General features: G+C 52.3%; 2 protein-coding genes across 3 annotated transcripts in view; one reads left to right on the forward strand and one right to left on the reverse strand.

The window, feature by feature from the left end:
• The window catches only part of COL4A1 (collagen type IV alpha 1 chain), a 131,861-nt gene extending 119,100 nt beyond the window's left edge, over nucleotides 1-12,761 (reverse strand). Inside the window, exon 1 of the mRNA NM_001166511.3 lies at nucleotides 12,662-12,761. Coding sequence (NP_001159983.2) covers nucleotides 12,662-12,745 — 84 coding nt within the window. The 5' untranslated portion in view covers nucleotides 12,746-12,761. The remainder of the gene's footprint in view (nucleotides 1-12,661) is intronic.
• A 394-nt stretch (nucleotides 12,762-13,155) lies between these two features.
• Nucleotides 13,156-17,622, forward strand: part of COL4A2 (collagen type IV alpha 2 chain) — a 161,595-nt gene continuing 157,128 nt past the window's right edge. For both annotated transcript variants that reach the window (XM_059892323.1, XM_025000171.2), the window contains exons 1-3: nucleotides 13,156-13,244; nucleotides 13,534-13,621; nucleotides 13,724-13,778. In XM_059892323.1, coding sequence (XP_059748306.1) covers nucleotides 13,578-13,621; nucleotides 13,724-13,778 — 99 coding nt within the window. In that variant the 5' untranslated portion in view covers nucleotides 13,156-13,244; nucleotides 13,534-13,577. The remainder of the gene's footprint in view (nucleotides 13,245-13,533; nucleotides 13,622-13,723; nucleotides 13,779-17,622) is intronic.

The raw sequence follows: 17,622 nt of genomic DNA on the forward strand, positions 1-17,622 counted from the left end.
TCAGAGTCAGGCCTTCCTCTTCGATAAATCGTGTTCAACAGATCTGACTATAACAACCTACTATCCCATTCCCCAGGCTTCCCAGGCGGCTCAGTGGTAAAGCACCCGCCTGCCAAGCAGGAGACGGGGGTTCAATCCCTGTGTGGGCATGGTAACCCACTCCAGTATCTGTGCCTGGAGAATCCCACAGATAGAGCAGCCTGCAGGGCTACAGGCCACGGGGTTGCAAAGAGTTGGACACGACTTAGTGACTGAACAACAAGAACCAAATCCCCCTAGACCGAATCTATGGAAGTCCCTCTAAGAGTCTGAAATATGCTCCAAGCATCGCCTCCTTAAAAATGCACTGTGAAGAAAAAAAAAAAAAAAAAATGCACTGTGCACAGACAGACTTATGGCGACTGAAGGGCAAAGGGGTCAATCAGAAGCTTGGGATTCACAGGAACACCCTCTGTGCACGCGTGCTAAGTCACTTCAGTCGTTTCCAACTCTTTGCAACCCTGTGGACTGGAGTCCACCAGGCTGTTCTGCTCCGGTATGGCAGATGTGGCTTGAACGCATTACTATGACACTTGGACATCCTGGAAACTTCAGCTGACCTTACCTACCCTCCACTCTAAGAAGAGAACTGCCAATTAAGAGTTAAGCCTTCTATAATTATTCCCCAACAAAAGGACTGTGGTGTTGGAGAAGACTCTTGAAGAGTCCCTTGGACTGCAAGGAGATCCGACCAGTCCATTCTAAAGGAGATCAGCCCTGGGTGTTCTTTGGAAGGAATGATGCTGAAGCTGAAACTCCAGTACTTTGGCCACCTCATGCGAAGAGTTGACTCATTGGAAAAGACCCTGATGCTGGGAGGGATTGGGGGCAGGAGGAGAAGGGGACGACAGAGCATGAGATGGCTGGATGGCACCACCAACTCAATGGACGTGAGTTTGAGTGAACTCCGGGAGATCGTGATGGACAGGGAGGCCTGGCGTGCTGCGATTCATGGGGTCACAAAGAATCGGACACGACTGAGCGACTGAACTGAACTGAACTGAACATCATACATTTCAGCAGAGATTTTTACATTAACAGCTTTTCACAGCAGCAAGATAACATGGGATGTGGCCTGCCCCTGTCTAGGGCAGATGGCTAATACATCTTACCCAGAACTTTGACCTACGTTTTCTTTCTAAAGCCACTCAATATTTTCCCACAAACAGTCTTCATGTTTCTGATTCATTGGTCCCTAAGTCACAAATTAGATGGGTTTTGCCCAGGAAATCTGGAAAACTTGGTCCCTGGAACAAGACTTGAATTCTGCCAAACGGCATAACTCAAGAGAAAAGGGCTCAGGGGCCAGCTGTCACCAGATCTCCTCCAGCTTCAAGAAGGTGCTGAGTCAGAGGACACCCGCCCTCCTCTGTGGGGGCTGTCCCCCCGGGGTTTCCATACTGAGAAAGGTGACATGACCTCTGCACCCTCTGAGCTGGAAGCCCCCGGGGCACTGCCCTGCTGGTTACAAAACCACCCCCTCCCGACCGCTGGCCTCAAGCCCCTCCACCCTGGGTCCCGCGGCCGTGCCATCCAGCAGCACAAAGTAAGGCAGAGGACCACGGTCTTGCATCATCACTGTTGGGACACACGCCATTCTCGCTCGAGTGCCTGGGAGCCAGGAATACTGGAGAAACCTTCTTGCTTTTTGATGTCCATTCCTACATCTGGTATTTCCTCATCTGATGCCTTTGTCCACCCTAAATCCAAGTTGTTTTCCCATAGCCAGCTTTGTGTAATTTCCAGGGCAGAGAGGAAAACCCAGCTAATTCATTTCCCACCCGGGAGATATTTCAAAATTTCTAATCTCTAAATAAATGGAATAATCCTGACTGTTTGCTAGTCTCGTGAATTCACTTTAGAGACACAAAATAAGTAATATTTCCTATAAGAAAATTTTATTTCTTTTCTTCATTTTTTTGTAACTCTTTTAACAAAGTCAAATTTCTGAGGCTAGGCCATTTCTAAAACTGCCAAGAGAGACGTCTTTTAAAATAATTTCTACTTCAGCATGATCAAAGGCCAAAATTGCTTGTATTAATGCCATACACAGCCTTTGAGGGTAGGAATACTTGTCTGCTTTTTGTTCCACGTCCTGGGTGTACAATAAATATCAATTATGAGTAAATGTACAAATGAATACCTTTAATTATATTGATTCATGCAGAATACGTATGGTATACACATAGCTAATACATGTGTTTTATTGCTGTTCAGTTGCTAAGTTGTGTCTGACTCTTTGTGGCACCATGGACTACAGCCTGCCAGCCTCCTCTGCCCATGGAATTTTCCAGGCAAGAATACTTGAGCGGGTTGCCATTTCCTCCTCCAGGGGATCTTCCCAACCTGGGGATCAAACCCGGGTCTCCTGAAGGTGGATCCTTCAGCACTGTGCCACCTGGAAGCCCGTATGCATTACACACACACATGTATATACAGGCTGTGCCAGGGGCTTGCAAGACCTTAGTTCCCCGACAAAGGATGGAACCAGCGCCCCCAGCAGTGCGAGTCTAGGACTAGAAGAGTCCTAACCAGTGGACAACAGGGATTCCCTGACTGCATGTTTGTTGACCCAGAGTGACTGCTCAACATTCACTTACTGAATGCAATTTCAAATTATTTTGAATGTCATAAGCAAGATACTGAGCTCGGAACAGATTAATTTGTGTTCTGTGCTTAGGTGAATTCTTAGCCTTGCTCATTTTATTTTGAAAAAAAAAAAAAAGGCACTTTGATTACAAATTTGGCTTCCAGCCTAAAACAGTGCCCAAAGTGATGTGTCTCAAATGTGTTTTCCAGTCAAGAAAAAAGAACACATCTCTGTAATATGTTAGTGAATGAAAACCTCCATGAAAGAAGAGAAAAATCTAAGGCCAACAAGAAATAATAAAAAATGATTACAGAAATTGTTTAAAGGTTTAAAAGCCTGAATTCCAAGAATAAAGAAATAAAATTTCATTATTTCCAAGTACTTAGGAAAACACATTTTAACTATTACTAAGGCATCCAGAAGCTATTTGCTCAAAGCTGCTTTAACAAACTGATAAGAAGCATCTGCTGCTCACGTAATGTTTACACACACAAGTATTTGTTACAGATAAGGGGTGAATGCGGGATGAATCGAGCAGATTGCAGCTCGTCCTGTGTGGTAAGGAGTACGTCACCCCAGCTTATCAGCGACTGGGGCTGACTGGGGACCACTCCGTGTACTTACCCGAAACCCATGGACCCAGGAGCTGCACTACCCAAGCTGCAGCATTTTTTTCCCACCACGAACCCATCTTCCTGCTTTGGCAAGCTCATCTTAATTTTACAGGCCATTTCCTGACCAAAAATGACGAGTTATCTTAAACCACTAACCCCAAGTGGTCTGTAATTTCCAGGAAGTGGATTTGGCCGTAAAAAGACAGAGAACAGAAATTCCTCGTTCAGGGGCCAAGCCTCGGAGGAGGTGGTGGGTGAGGTGGGCATGGCAAGAAGATGAAGTCACACCCGAGGGCTCCTGCCCACCCTGGAGTCCTGGCTTGGGCAGCCTCTAAGCAAACTCCGAGCCCACCATCCGCAGACGCCAAAGTGAGAATGGAGCCATAAAGATGGGAAAACGTGGATATACCGTGGATCAACACGAAAAACCGTGCACCGTGTCCACACGTCCCATCGCCAAGCCCCCTCCAGCACCCTATCACCCCACACACCTGCATCGGGACCCTCCCACTCCCCAAACCCACCCCTCCCCCAGCGGCACCACAGGGCTGGAACTGCCCCCAGTAACAACAACCAACAGGAAAAGGGGTCGTCAGGCTCGGAGGACAGCTACAGTGGCTCAGCATCGACTTGAGCACAAACCACCGCTCAGAAGAGCGTGGCTGCAGCTCACCTCCATCACGGGGCTGCCCCTGGAGTGAGAAGGGGTGAGGTCTGCGGTCCCCGGCGCCCGCAGCATCGCCACCACCCACTGGAGACACGCGTCTCGGGTGCTCCCACACCCGCTCAGCACCATGATGGACCTTGTCCATTCGAGGTAATCATGATTATAACAATACCACCTTAACGCAAGCTTTAATGCAGGGATAGTGGGGACCTAAGTTTCACACAACCCCGCAATAACTCCGTGACATTAAAGTTATATAAAACGCAACTCAAGAAGTAAAGCTAATTAAGAAAAGGAGTTGCTTATATTTAAAAACTGACATTTTTAAAGCTGATGTTTTTGGCTGATGCAAAGAGTGGACTTATTTGATGCTGATGCTGGGAAAGACAGAGGGCAGGAGGAGAAGTGGGTGGCAGAGGAGGAGATGCTTACATGGCATCACTGGCTCAACAGACATGAGTTTGAGCAAACTCCGGGAAACAGTGAAGGAGGGAAGCCTGGCGGGCTGAGTCCACGGGTCACAGAGTCGGACATGACTGAGCCACAGATTTTGGATGAGGTGGAAATTAACGTTCTCATGCTAAAGAAAAAGTCACTGGTTGCATAAAAGGATAACTGGGTTTTAGAATACACTTTGATTGCTTTCCCTATTACAAAAATAATGCACTTACTTCTTAAAAATATTGTCAGAGATGCAGTAACCAAATTTGCCACTTATAAAAATACACATTAATATTATTTCTTTAATAGAAATGAAACAATACCATAATAGTTATCACTGGGCCCATCTGTAACATTCTGAAACAGGAAACCAGGACTGACGTTGTACCCTCAAAAATGCCCCATATGCTAAAGGAGGAGTGTTGGGGGCATTTATCTTTCTCAAGTGAAGACCTAGGCTACCATGCATCTCTATTCTGCTGAAAGTTATTTGTGATGTTACTTCATGTATTTAGGAAATACTCATTTGATTTTTATTCTTGACGTTGTATTGTTTCAGCCTGCGGTCCTTAGACATGAACAGCAATGATATTCGTTATCTTCCAGATCCTCTAGGCATATGAGTGGGAGTTAGGAAAAGCTTGTGCAAATAGCTTTGGAAACTGAGTTACACATAAAAATCCTTGACTTTTGTTCTTCACAAAGGAACATGCTCATTTTTAAAGCAGAGACTCAATATAAATATTGTAAGAATTTCAATTTAATTTCACTTCAAATACAGGAACACTGCCTCTACACAGTCCATTGAGTTGGACAACATTTACTGAGTCAGTCCAGCCCCGTCCGAATGTCTCTACCTGTGGGTCTCCAAGTGCTGGGAAATTTGATGAAATGGGAACACTGCCCTCTCCCAGCGCACGGCCAGCCTCTCTTGCTATTAGCTGAGTAGGAAACAGAGGCCCACAGCAGACCAAGACAAGAACCGAGTAATAAACACCAGTAATTCCAAAACTCCGGACAGAATCTTGACTCCAGGACCAGCAGAAAATGAGGAGGATGGAGAAACACCCTTTACCAGCAAGAGAACCAACAGATACGCATGGAATATATTGCCTTAATACCTGATGTGGGCGCTTGCCATCTGTCTTTCCCTTGACCACAAGTCAGGCAAGCTTTAAAACTCAGATGACAAGAAACGCTCTTAGAGTGTGCAGACTAAAAAGCAAACCTAGCAAAGCAGGAGTATTACTAAAGCACGGAATAAACTATTTACACAGAGCTCAGCCTTGTGTATATTTCCAAGCCGTGTTTAGTCTGTGGTGGAATATCTACTCCCAATGCCCAATTGAGAGGAAACACCTTCGTTGGCATTACTTTCCTTTTGTTGCCTAACTCTACCACAGGGGTCAGCAACACAACACAATTTCTGGCAGCCAGCCCTCAATTCCTGCCGGCATCTCCCGGGGTCCGGAGTGAAAGGCAGCCGGGATCACTGGCCCCAATACAAGTAACTCATGGCTCCCCTCAAGCGTCAGGCACTCCCCAGATGGTGCAGGCATTTTTCAAAGAAGCTCTGCTCTCCAGCACCTCAATCTCAATCTCATCAAGGGTGTGGTTCCATCACACAGAAGACAACACGACACCAGCCACACGGCCGTGGTAACAACTGACGTATTTTGAGGGCTTAGTGGCTTCACACACACACACGCCCTCTCTGAGGTTTTAAAGGCGTCTGCAGATACCTCCGTGTTGTCTTCATTTGATGGATCAGGGACCCCAGGCTCAAAGAGATTACACTGCTCCACGAGACACGGATAAATCCTTCATGACAACTACCGATGCTGCAGGCTGGGGAGTATGAGGAACAAAGCCAGATAAATTCATGAATCCATATTGCAAAGAGTATTCAAAAGCAAGCAAAAATAAAACAGCAGCAAGATACTACTACACATCCATTCAAGTGGCCAAAATCCAAAACCGTGACAACGCCAAACGCTGGCAAGGACGAAGAGCCACAGGAACGCTCATTCCCTGATGGTGGGATTCAAACCGGTACAGCCACGGCATGCTGGTGTCTTCCGAAACCAAACCTACTCGTACCAAGTGACCCAGTAATTCCGCCTCGGGTAACTGCCAGAAAGAGCTGAAAACTCAGCTCCACACAAACACCTGCACAGGGATGTTTACAGAATCTTTACCCAAAACGGCTGAAATGTGGAAGCAGACCAGAGTGTCTCTCAGTAAGTGAGAGGATAAACTGTGGTCCACGCAGACAATGGAATATTAGGCAACGTGAGCTATCAAGTCATGAAGACGTGGAGGAAATTTTAAGCGCCTAAGAAAAAGCTAAAGAAGCCAATCTGAAGAGTCTACATAATGTAATGATGCCAGCCGAAAGAAAAGACAAAAGTACAGAGACAGTGAAACGATCAACAGTTGCCAGGGTTTGGGGAGAGAAGGGGGTAAACAATCAGAGCATGGAAGACCTCTGTTGCTGTCGCTGTTTAGTCACTAAGCAGTCACCAACTCTTTCCGACCCCATGGACTGTAGCCCCCCAGGCTCCTCTGTCCGTGGGATTCTCAGCAAGAGCACTGGAGTGGGTTGCCATTTCCTTCTCCAGGGGATCTTTCTGACCCAGGGATTGAACCCATGTCTCCTGTCCCCGGCACTGGTAGGAGGGTTCTCTACCACTGAACCACCTGTGAAGCCCAGGAGGCCTTTCAGAGCAGTGGGAACACGCTGCAGAACGCTGCAGTGGGGGCTGCGTGCCTTTACATGGATGAGCAGTGGGAACAGGCTGCAGAACGCTGCAGTGGGGGCTGCGTGCCTTTACACATCCGTGCAGACCCACAGGAGACGCAGTGGTGAGTGAGCCCGGAGGTCTGCCGCAGACCGTGGGTGACGATCATGCATCAGGGCAGGTGCATCAGCTGTGACCTCCGTGCCAAATGGGGAGGGACAGCGATACTGGGGGACACTGTGCTTGTGGGTCAGAGAGGGTGTGTGGGAAAGCTCTGACCTTCCTCTCCATTCTGCTTCGAACCTAAAACGGCTGTAAGCAATCAAGTCTTCATTAAAAAACAGACAGACCAAAAGCCACCCAGCCGAAGAGGCGGGGGACCTTTGGTCAGACAGCAGGTAGCCGCTGTGGGATGGTGAGCAGAGGAATCACGTGGTCATGAGGGATCTCTGAAGCCTCAGGACACTGGGAGGAACATGCTAGAGAGAAGACAGGTGGGAAAGACGGCAGGAGCCAGGAGGGGTGTGCAGCAAGCCTGCCCGAGTGGGGGTCCTGGAAGGGCCAGCCTGGGGGACCCGGAGGAGTGGACGGCAGGGCGAGGGGGAGAGCGAGTGCCCGGGGACACAAGGTCAGAGATGAGAATCTCCAACGAGGCCACGGTCCCTGAGCCGAGCGTCAGGAAACATAGGGGCGTCAATGACCAGCACGGGCAAGTGGAGGAGGGCAGTCAGTCTGGGTAAAGGATGGCAGCTCGGTTCTCGTCATATTGGCTAAGTCTGTGATCAAAGCTTCCAGGAGAGCCCTGAGAGAAGAAAATGGCAGCCCACTCCAGTATTCTTGCATGGAGAATCCATTGGACGGAGGAGCCTGGCGGGCTACAGTCCATGGGGTCACAGAGGGCGGGACACGACTGGGCGCATGGCATAGGCGGAGTGTTAACGCAGGACAGCGGAGGTGAGATGTTCAAGAGAGTGTGGACACCAGCCTGGGGTTCCAGAGGAAGGTCTGGCGTCCCCCTCACGGAATGCCGAGGATCACAGGAGTGGGGAGGGTGGAGAGAGCCAGAAGCCTGCTGGAGCCCACCCCTGCGGTCCACCCAGACTGAGGGGTCTGGAAGAACAGAGAGGCAGAGAAATAGAAGGATCCCAGGCAAACGGATGTCAGGGAACGAAGGCCAGGAGGACAGTGGCGGGAAACACAGGATGGAAGCGTCCCGAGGGCCAGACCACAAAGGCTCCTCCAAAGCCACTCAGAGTGGTGAGCGCCTCAGGACACGCTGACGAGCAAAGCATTTTCTGTTTTCTGTCCCCTGTCATTGTGTGCACCAGAGTGGGTGGGATACGTCTTCTGTTCTACAGCTCACATTTTTTAAGTGGTTGTTTAATAATAGCAGGAAGAGCAATGCTCTGATGATATTATTTTAGGCATTCTATTGTTGCTTTTGCTTACTGGAGCCCCAGCACTCAGAATACCCAGTCTGCTGGGGAGATGTTTTCAGGAGGCCAATACCCGTCCAGTTGAGGAAACCATCCTTAGAGCAAGCATTGCCTCACCAAAACAAGGGTTGTAAATTACTCGTTGATTGACGCGCCCCGGCAACTCTAAAAGGATTCGTTTCAGCTCATCACTTGTGGGTTCAATTTTTCTGCAAAAGCTCTACCAGTTCTTAACTAGATAACCAAACTCGTTCAGGGACGACCATCCTTACCAGTTCCAAGAAATCTGCAGACAGTCTTGTTAATGAATAACGCAGGGTTTGAGAATCCCCTCACGGCCTTGCCCCACTGAGGGGAGGTTTTCCAGCTCAGCTCCTAAGGCACTCACGCCCGCGATCGGTCATCCGTGCTGCAACTCTGCAAACATCCCAACCCATCTGCGACCTCTGGAGAGGGCCCCGGTTTGGTGTGAGCAGGGGTCTTATAACAGCTCTCCAAGACCCGGGCCATGGGTGTGTCTCCACCCCTCCCAGGGGAATGTTTGGACATCACAACTGTGAGTCACGGAAGCAGTGGTGTCCTGGTGTCTCAGAGCAGGAAACCCTCAAGGTCATCTTTCAATGCAAAGACAGCCTAGCCTGATGGGTGAAAGGGCTGGGGAAGGGTTGTCCAACCTTCTGAGTGTGATGCACACGGCGATTCACAGGGAAATAAGAAGCCGGGTCTACAGTTCCCGTTCCTCCCCCAGATTCAGAGGTGGGATGCCCTCCAGGAATTTCCCCTGACTTTCCCAAAGCTGGGTTAGGTGCTCCTATGGCCCTGGGTTTGCACTGACTGTAGCATTTGCCAGCCTGGGTTGTATTGGCCTGTTTCTCTATTCCTCAGGAGACCGAAGCCCTCCTGGCAGGGGAGGGCAGGGTCTCCTCTCTGAAGCACAGCCAATGTACAGTGGAGGGTGTGGCCTGAAGCCACGCTGGGGCACATGTGTGGGATGAAGGCAGGATCCTGGGCCGGAGGGCAGATCTGCCAGGGAAACTGAGGCAGGGGGTTACCGAGTCCTCGGAAATCATCTGCTTAATGAAAGCAGACACAACATTTAGGACCCTCTGGTCCTTAAGTCGTGTGTGTGTGTGTGTGTGTGTGTGTGTATGCCTACACCATTAACACACGTGTGTGTGTTAGTCGTGTCTGACTCTCAGGGACTCCATGGACTGTAGCTGGCCAGGCTCCTCTGTTCATGGGATTTCCCAGACAAGAATACTGGAGTGGGTTCCCATTCCCTTCTCCAGGGCATCTTCCCAATCCAGGGATTGAGCCCTGGTCTCCCGTAGGTGAATTCTTTACCATCTGAGCCACCAGGGAAGCATTAACACACACATTCACAATTCTGTGAGTGTGCACTCACACACAAGGGTTGCACACTTTTCTCCTGGTTGGTACGAGAGGCAGCCCAGATGTGAAGAGCGTGATGGTTTAGACTCTGTCCTCACCAAGCCCCCTCCAGGGACTGGATTCATGGTGCTGTCTCGGGAACTAAGTCAGAAATCAGCCTTCTCATTTAACTGACATTCCCAGAAGAACGTGGGCCACGCTCCCATGGGAGTTCCACCTCCCTTTGCCCAAGTTCTAGGTCACTCAGGCCCAGAAGAGTGACTAATGGTCTAGAGATGCCAGCACCCTAGGCAGGCATCACCACGCTTTGGAGAAGTTCACATGTCTGATCCTGAGAAGTAATCTGTCAAGAAGCATCACAAGACCAGTCGGAAAGGGGGCGTCTGGAGGCTGCAGAAGGAAGGATTTATTCAGCTCCTGACTGCGTGACTCAGAACAGAGGACCCTCAATCATAACTTTATGGGCAGATTTTTCTCTTGGGTCTGCATCTTACTCCTCCATTCTTGCCTAAGAAAGAAAAGTTAGGGAGGAGTGTGGTGATGAGAAAAAAAAAATCCCTGACTTAGGAAACCTGCCCGCTAGTAAATGAACAGTATGGCCATAGCACGTAGGACCCAACATCAAACCAAACACCTTTCTTGTGCGTAATAGTAACAGCAGCCTGTGCCTGACACACCGTAGGTGGTGTTTGTGTGTGCCAGTGCAGGCAACACAGGCTCAGATACTCCAGGAAAGCCGACAGTCCAAGAATAAATCAGTTGTGCCGGCTTCTGAATTAGGATCTGGTCTATGGGCAGCATCTTATCATTAGAAATGCATTTTTAAATGATATTTTGCTCAGACCAATATGGAAATTATTCCACTGTTTGGTACTCTTAACAGTTGATTTTGGAAGGAGGTAAGTTTAAAAAATAAAAAAAAAATTACTGATGGCATGAAAAGTGAGACCAATTTTAAAACTACCCAGATATTATTTTTAAATGGATTTTCTCATACAGAGATAAGCTATTTGCATATTAACACATTTTCTCTCTCTTGGTTAAACCAGGAAAAAAAATATGACAAAATGATAAGACCCATGAAGTTAACTGGTGATCAGAGGGTGTCCACCTGCCAGATGTCTTAAAACATAACATGAGATGTGAGGGATAAAGCAAAACCAAGACAGGAACATGCACTTGGGCTTTAAGAAAAATTCAAGGAAAGTGAAATAATCCCAAACTCAACACCAATGAGTTTGGCTTCTCACTCACTGAGTGGCTCCTGCTTCACACTCCAGGCTAATTAAAAAGCCGCCTCTTACGATGGGCTTGGCTTTGCTAATATCATCAATAGGAAAACTCAAGTGCAAACAGAGCTTCATATTCCAAACAGAGAACTTCTCTCATTTCCCTGCCACCTCTCCTTGGAAGTGTGAAATCTTTGCGTCAGAAGCTCTAGACCCAAATAAAGAGTTCAAGAGCTGCCTCTGTTGGAAGCATTTTGTCATCATGACCAGAGAGCGTTTCAATAACCGACTAGGGTGCTGGCTGGCCTCTGGGCTGCAAGAAAAAAATCTGAAGCTAACCGCTAGTGTCGTTCCCTACCCAGTGACAGCAGCCAGCCAAGAGCCAGACTCAGTTCCAAGGTATGTATGCATATTGTCAGTTCATTCCGGCAAGTAACAGTTCATCATTTATATATAATCAAGTCAGTGAGCTTCATTCTTCCTTAAGAGAAGGAAAAACAAAAAAACCTGAGAGCCAAATTATGTGAAACAGTTAAAGAGTAAGTGGGAAATGCCAAAAGCAGTAACATCATTTTTAAATAGTTGGGGGGTGGGGGGGAAGCCACACCTTCCTGGGGTTCTGTCTGCAAGTCTGTGACGGTGGGGAACAGCTGAGGTCTCGGGGGAAGGAAAAAAAGTAAAGAACAGCAGCACATCAGGGATCGTCCAAAGCTGGACGCCTCCACTCTTGCAAGCCTCAGTCCCAGATCCTTTCTGGGCAAACACACAGCCCGAGGAAACGAAAACTAGCAAAACAATCTCTGCACAGAACAATAGACGGAGTTTCGTTTTGGTTTCACACTCAGATATAACGTGGTTTCAATTTTTTGTTGTTGTTGCTATATTAATAAAACTCATAGAGTGGAATTTGGAAGCGTTTGAAAGCTGGAGGACAGAAAGGCCCGCCGCTGCTCCTTAGCGTGCTTCGGCGACAGCAAAGTCGTGGGAAAGCGAGAAGACAGCTGTTTCCAGGCAAAGGGCCCAGGACTGTTCAGCATCAACCACCAGAGTCTCCAAAGCTCCAGAGAAACACGCCCAGAGCGACGCCCGGGCACATGTGTGGGGCTCCGAACAGCACGGGGCGCGCCTGTCCGCCCTTCCCGCCCCGGCCCCCTCGGGCGCCCGGCGCAGGTGAGGGCGCCCAGCGGCCAGGCGAGCCCGAGGTGTGAGTTCAAGTCCCGCGGACTCCCGGGTACCCTCACGCCGCGCGGGGCGCAACAAGCTTTGCTCTCTCGCTCCCGTCCCGAGGAGTCCCCTGACTCGCCCACAACAAAGGCGGCTCCCTAAGGCGTGCGCCATCGCAGCCCACGGGGGTCCCCGGCGGGGACCGGCCGGGAGAGTGCTCCTGGCGGCGGCGGCGCGCGCGCGCGCGACCCCCGGGCCCGGAGGGCGGCTCCGGCCGGGGACAAAGGGGCCGCGCGGGGCGCCGGGGCGCGGGGCGGGACGCCGGCAGCCCAGCCGGCCGGGACTCACCTTCGCGGCGGCCCGGCTGCTCTCCTCGTGGAGCAGGAGCGCGGCGAGCAGCAGCAGCAGCCAGACGCCGAGCCGGGGCCCCATGGCGGCGAGCCCGGGGCGGCGGGGACCGGCGCGGGGCGGCGAGGGACGGCAGAGCCGGCGGCCGGGCTCTCGCGGGCGGCGGCGGGCGGCTCACTCTGGCAGGGCCGGGGCTCGAGCGCGGCGCACCGTCCCGGGCGCGGCGGCTCGCGGCGGAGACCTGAGCGCGGCCAGGCGAGCTCCCCAATTTGTTGGCGCTGCCCCTCCCCTCGGCGGCGGGGGCGGGCAACGCCTCAAAGGGGGAGGACCCTGCGGCGCGGGTAAGAGGCCGCCGAGCGCGCGGCCGGGCGACTGTGGCCGCCGCGCGCCGGGACGCAGGGCTCTGCGCTCGGCACCCGCCGCCGCCCGCCGCGCGCCCCGCGCTCGCCTACCCGGCCGAGCTCCGAGGGCAGACGCGCGGGCCCGAGGCCGGCCCCGGAGGGCGATCGCGCCGCTCTTGCCGCCCGCGGCGCTGCCGGAGGGCGGATGCGAGCGGACCGCCGCCGCTGAAGCCAGGCCCGAGGTGAGAGCCGCCCCGAGACGCCGGGACCCGCCGGAGGGCAGGGACGCGGGCGCCCGGTGCCGCCGGGGGCTGCACGCTTGGCTCTCGGAGCGGGCAGGGGAGAGGCGATGGGGCGGCCGCTGCGGAGCGGCCCCAACCCGGGCCTGGGGGGGCAGGCTCCCCTCTCCCCGGCGGGGTCGCAGGGCGGCTCTCGGTCCACTCCCCGCTTTCCTCCGTCTTGCGATCGGAGGCGGGCGGCGAGGATGCCCCCTCTCCGGCCAGGCTAAGCCCTCTTTGTCTCAATTTCCAGGCTCATAGGGACCGATAGGAGCCCAGAGGGGCCCGACTGGGAGCATGGACAGAGAGCTGCGCGCCGCCGCGCGCCCTGCCCTACGGCGGTAAGCGACTTTCTGCCCGGCCCCTGGGTCCCGCGCGCGCGTCCTTTTAGGAACTGCCACGCCGGGGCCACGCACTCACGGAGCTCTTCCTCTCCCACCCAGGTGGCTGCTGCTGGGGGCCGTGACCGTGGGGCTGCTGGCCCAGAGCGTCCTGGCGGTAAGTCCTGACTCTTGTTCTGGGCTGATTGGCGAGCCGGAGAGAATCTTGGCTCTTGGGTCACCATATTGGCACTTGGTTGGGTCACCGAGTAACCTTGCCAGAAGGCAACTTGTGCATGCTCACCTGAGCGTGGGTCTGTGTGTGTGTGTGTATGTGTGTGTGTATACGCGCGCTCCCGCTCCCCTTGTGTGCTTGTGTGTCTTGGGCAGCCGGTACCAAGCCCAGGCTTTGAGAAAGTTCGCCTTCCCCGAGGACTCTGGTTTGCCTTCTCTTGGGTTCCCCTTCAATCCTGTGCGTTACAGGCCTCGGCTCATCCTTGGGAACCAATAATTAAAAACATGACCCGCCGCATCCTTTCCCCTTGTTTGAGCAAAGCCAGTCGTTAGAAGCAAAGCTTGGCCTTAGGGTCTCTAGGCAGTCAGACACGTGGTTCCCAGGCGCCAGGCTTGGAAGGAGAATGGCCTGTGTGGCATCAGAAACTGGTGTGGGGTCCTGCCCTTGGCAGAGTTTTCTTGTCCTTTTGAATGAGGGGCTCTGGGAGGAGGGGGGCAGGAGGACCTGGGACTTCGTACTCCTGGAAACTGGGAGAGGGAACAATGGCAGAAAGTACCGTTTTCTTGCAAGATGTGCCCTGGCCAGGCACGAGCCAAGGTGGGGCTGTTAAGGCTCCCACCAGGGACCCTGTTTCCCGAGTGCCTCCCCTCAAGCCCTGCCTTTCGAAATGACTCTGTGAGCATTGTTCCTGCGCCATGATTGCACTGTGGGATGTTGTGCCCTGTCACCGGAGCCGCTTCGCTTGAGCTCCGTGTGGTGTGGCTGGGCTGTCGCAGGTCTGCTGGTTGCTTTCAGTTGAGGACCCAAATGTTTAAGGTGGGACTGAAAATCGAGGAGACTTACCAGGGTCCTGGATTCCCCTTCTCCTCTGTCTGCTGGAATATCGGAGCATCTGGTGTCCGGGGGGCTCCCCTGAGCGCCTCCCCCCTCCCCCCCTTCCCCGGCATCCCCACTCTGAGTAGTGGAGAGCTGTGTTCATGGCTTGGTTTAAATTCTGTTATTTCAACATTTTTCCGTCCTCATGTGACACAGCCAAGGATTTTTGCAGACTGAGAGCGAGGAAGCACTGTCCAGCCTGGGGAGGAACCTGGAGCCTCACCTTTCTGCCATCTTCTCCTCCAGGTCAGGGCCCAGATTGGGAGTCAGAAGAGAACTCCGTAGACTTTGACCAGAGGGTTCTAGGCCAGTTTTCTTCCAGCTCAGGCTGTGTCTCGTTCCTTTCCACACATCCCAGATTTAAGATCAGAGACTAGATATTTGAACCAGCCCATCGACCCTTATGAATCCTTATGCACACATGACATGCAAGACTTGGCTCAGAGCTGGGAGCGGGGGCAATACACACACACACACACACACACACACACACACTCAGAGAAGGAGCAGGTGACCCCTGCAAAGGAAGACGCCCTGTCCCGCCTGGTCTGTGCACTGTCCAGCTCTCTCCCTCACCCCCTTGTCCCCTTTAACCACTTTGGTAAACATGAGCGTTTTCCTTCCAGAGGATGATGAGAATCTGACGTGGGACTGAGCCTAAAATTGGCAGAAAGGGCCCTGTGTCAGAAGTGTGTGTGTGTGTGTGCACACTCACTCGTGTCTGACTCTCTGCAACCCCATGGACTGCAGCCCACCAGGCTCGTCTGTCTGTAAGCTTCTCCAGGCAAGAATCCTGGAGTGGGTTGCTATTCCCTTCTCCAGGGGATCTTCCCAGAGATCGAACCCACATGGCAGGCAGGTTCTTTAACGCTAGCAGCACGTGGGAAGCACCCATGTCAGAAGACCTGGGAACTAAAGGCAGCTCTGCCCTGATCTGCTCAATCCTGAGCCAGGTTCCATCATTCTCAGCAGGAAGAGGACATCCCCCAGCTTGTGGGATACAGCACACCTGTGCCTATCCCTAACGCCTCTGAGACGCTGCAGACCCATCCGAGTCCCTGCCGCCTGGCCCTTCGATGGGACGCAGAGCGTTTATTGCCTAGCAGTGCTTCTCAGAGGACAGTCCTTAGACAGACCCTTACCTGCATCCGGAAAGGCTGGTTAAAAATTCAGAACTCTGGTCCACATCTCAAATCTCCTGATCAGACTTTCTGGGGTGGACTGGGTGTCTACATTCCCACTTGGTGCTGAAGTTTAGGAACCACTGAGTTAGGGTATTGGATTGGAAGGCATTGGAGTCCCTTGTGGGTTTATTTCATTTCTCTTTGCTTTAGACTCTAAAAAACAGATACTTCTGGGTCATTTTACTAGAGACATATTGCTACAAATTATTCAACAGGCATGGCATTTGTAATGTTCAACAATAGACTTTCCACTTAACTATCTTCTTATTGACCACTGGCTTTAATTACTGTTACTCTTACAATAGTGCCTTAATCCTTGACTGTATTTATTAAAAATCCTTTCCCCCTTGTGGCTAGTCCAGCTTCTATCTGCCACACTCAGGAATCCTGTTTCTTTGCCCATTTGTGCCAGTCTTCCCAGGGGTAGGTCAGTTTAGTAAAACTGGCTTGCTGATCGTAACCTGAAGAGTTATGTGGCAGAAGCAGCTGACAATGGCTAGCAGAGGAAGTGAATAATTAATTAATGAATACTTGCTATGAGCAGATCTGTGTGCCTTAATCCATCTAAGCCTCATAGAAAAGCACAGCTACCTGAGTAGGTAACTCTTATTATCCCCATTTTGCAGAGTAGAAAACAGAGGCACAGAGAGTTTAAGCACACCTCGCCCACGGTGTCTCTCTGTAGGCAGCGGGTGTGAACCCAGGCGCCTCACCACAGCTCGATTTCCCAGGATCAGACTATAAGTCAACTACTGAGTTTCAACAGTTGGGTCTCCTGGCTGTGGTTTCCTTGCTCTGGACAGACGCGAGCCGAATAAAGCCCACCGGCTGATTTCCGGGAAGGGAAGTCACTCCTGCCTCCTCTGCTGCTCTGCTCTGAAGAGCAGGAGCCCAGAGCAAGGGAGAGGCCACTCAACCTGGCGTCCAGTGGGAGGAAAGGCCGCGGTCCCCCAGCAGCCTGCACTTGGGGCCCAGGGGGGACACACACGGTCTGGGGGGGGGGGGTGGCCCCCTGTCGCTGTGCCTTCCTGCAGCTGCCCGGCCTGCGGGCGGGGCCAGGCTGTGGGTGCCCGGCAGGCGGCCTGTCCTCAGTGACCACAGCCCTGACTTTGAAGATGGGTTGCCTGGGCACGTGAGCCCCCACAGATCACTGTTGCCTCTTATCTCCAGAGATGGGATGGCAGCCTTACAGATCTAGGAGGGCAGTCCTGTGTGGTTCTGGGGGTGGGGGGGAAATTCCAGAGAACAAAGACCTTCCCAGAGATCAAACATGCTGTGGGCTGGGCTGACCTCCTGACCCCAGCCGGGACCTTAGATTCTCCAGGTATCAGGGGCCAGCTAGGAGAGCCGGACACACAGGCGCTGTGTGGCCCCAGGAAGTGCTGGGCTCCAGACTGCCTTCCCACCAGCTTGGATTTCCAGGCGCCTCCCACGGCTCCAGGCTCTGGAAAATTCTCTGGGTGCTCCTGCACGCTGCCACGCCTTTCCCTCCCTCCAAGGAAAGAAGAGAAAGAGAAGGAATCTGTTCTTCAGGTTCTCTCTTCTTCCAATCAGCTTATCGATAAGTTATGGCAAGTGGATTGCACGCATTCCCCATGCTCGCCTCCTGGAGAGCAGGGCTTCCCTAGAGTTCCCCGGAGCTCTGGTCCTATTGTTCAAAGCCCAAGTCCCTCTGAAGAAGGGAAATATCACAAGGTTCCTCCTCTGTTAATGGAAAATCAAGCAAG

The sequence above is a fragment of the Bos taurus genome, chromosome 12, assembly GCF_002263795.3.
Source record: "Bos taurus isolate L1 Dominette 01449 registration number 42190680 breed Hereford chromosome 12, ARS-UCD2.0, whole genome shotgun sequence".
In the NCBI taxonomy this organism is placed as follows: domain Eukaryota; kingdom Metazoa; phylum Chordata; class Mammalia; order Artiodactyla; family Bovidae; genus Bos; species Bos taurus.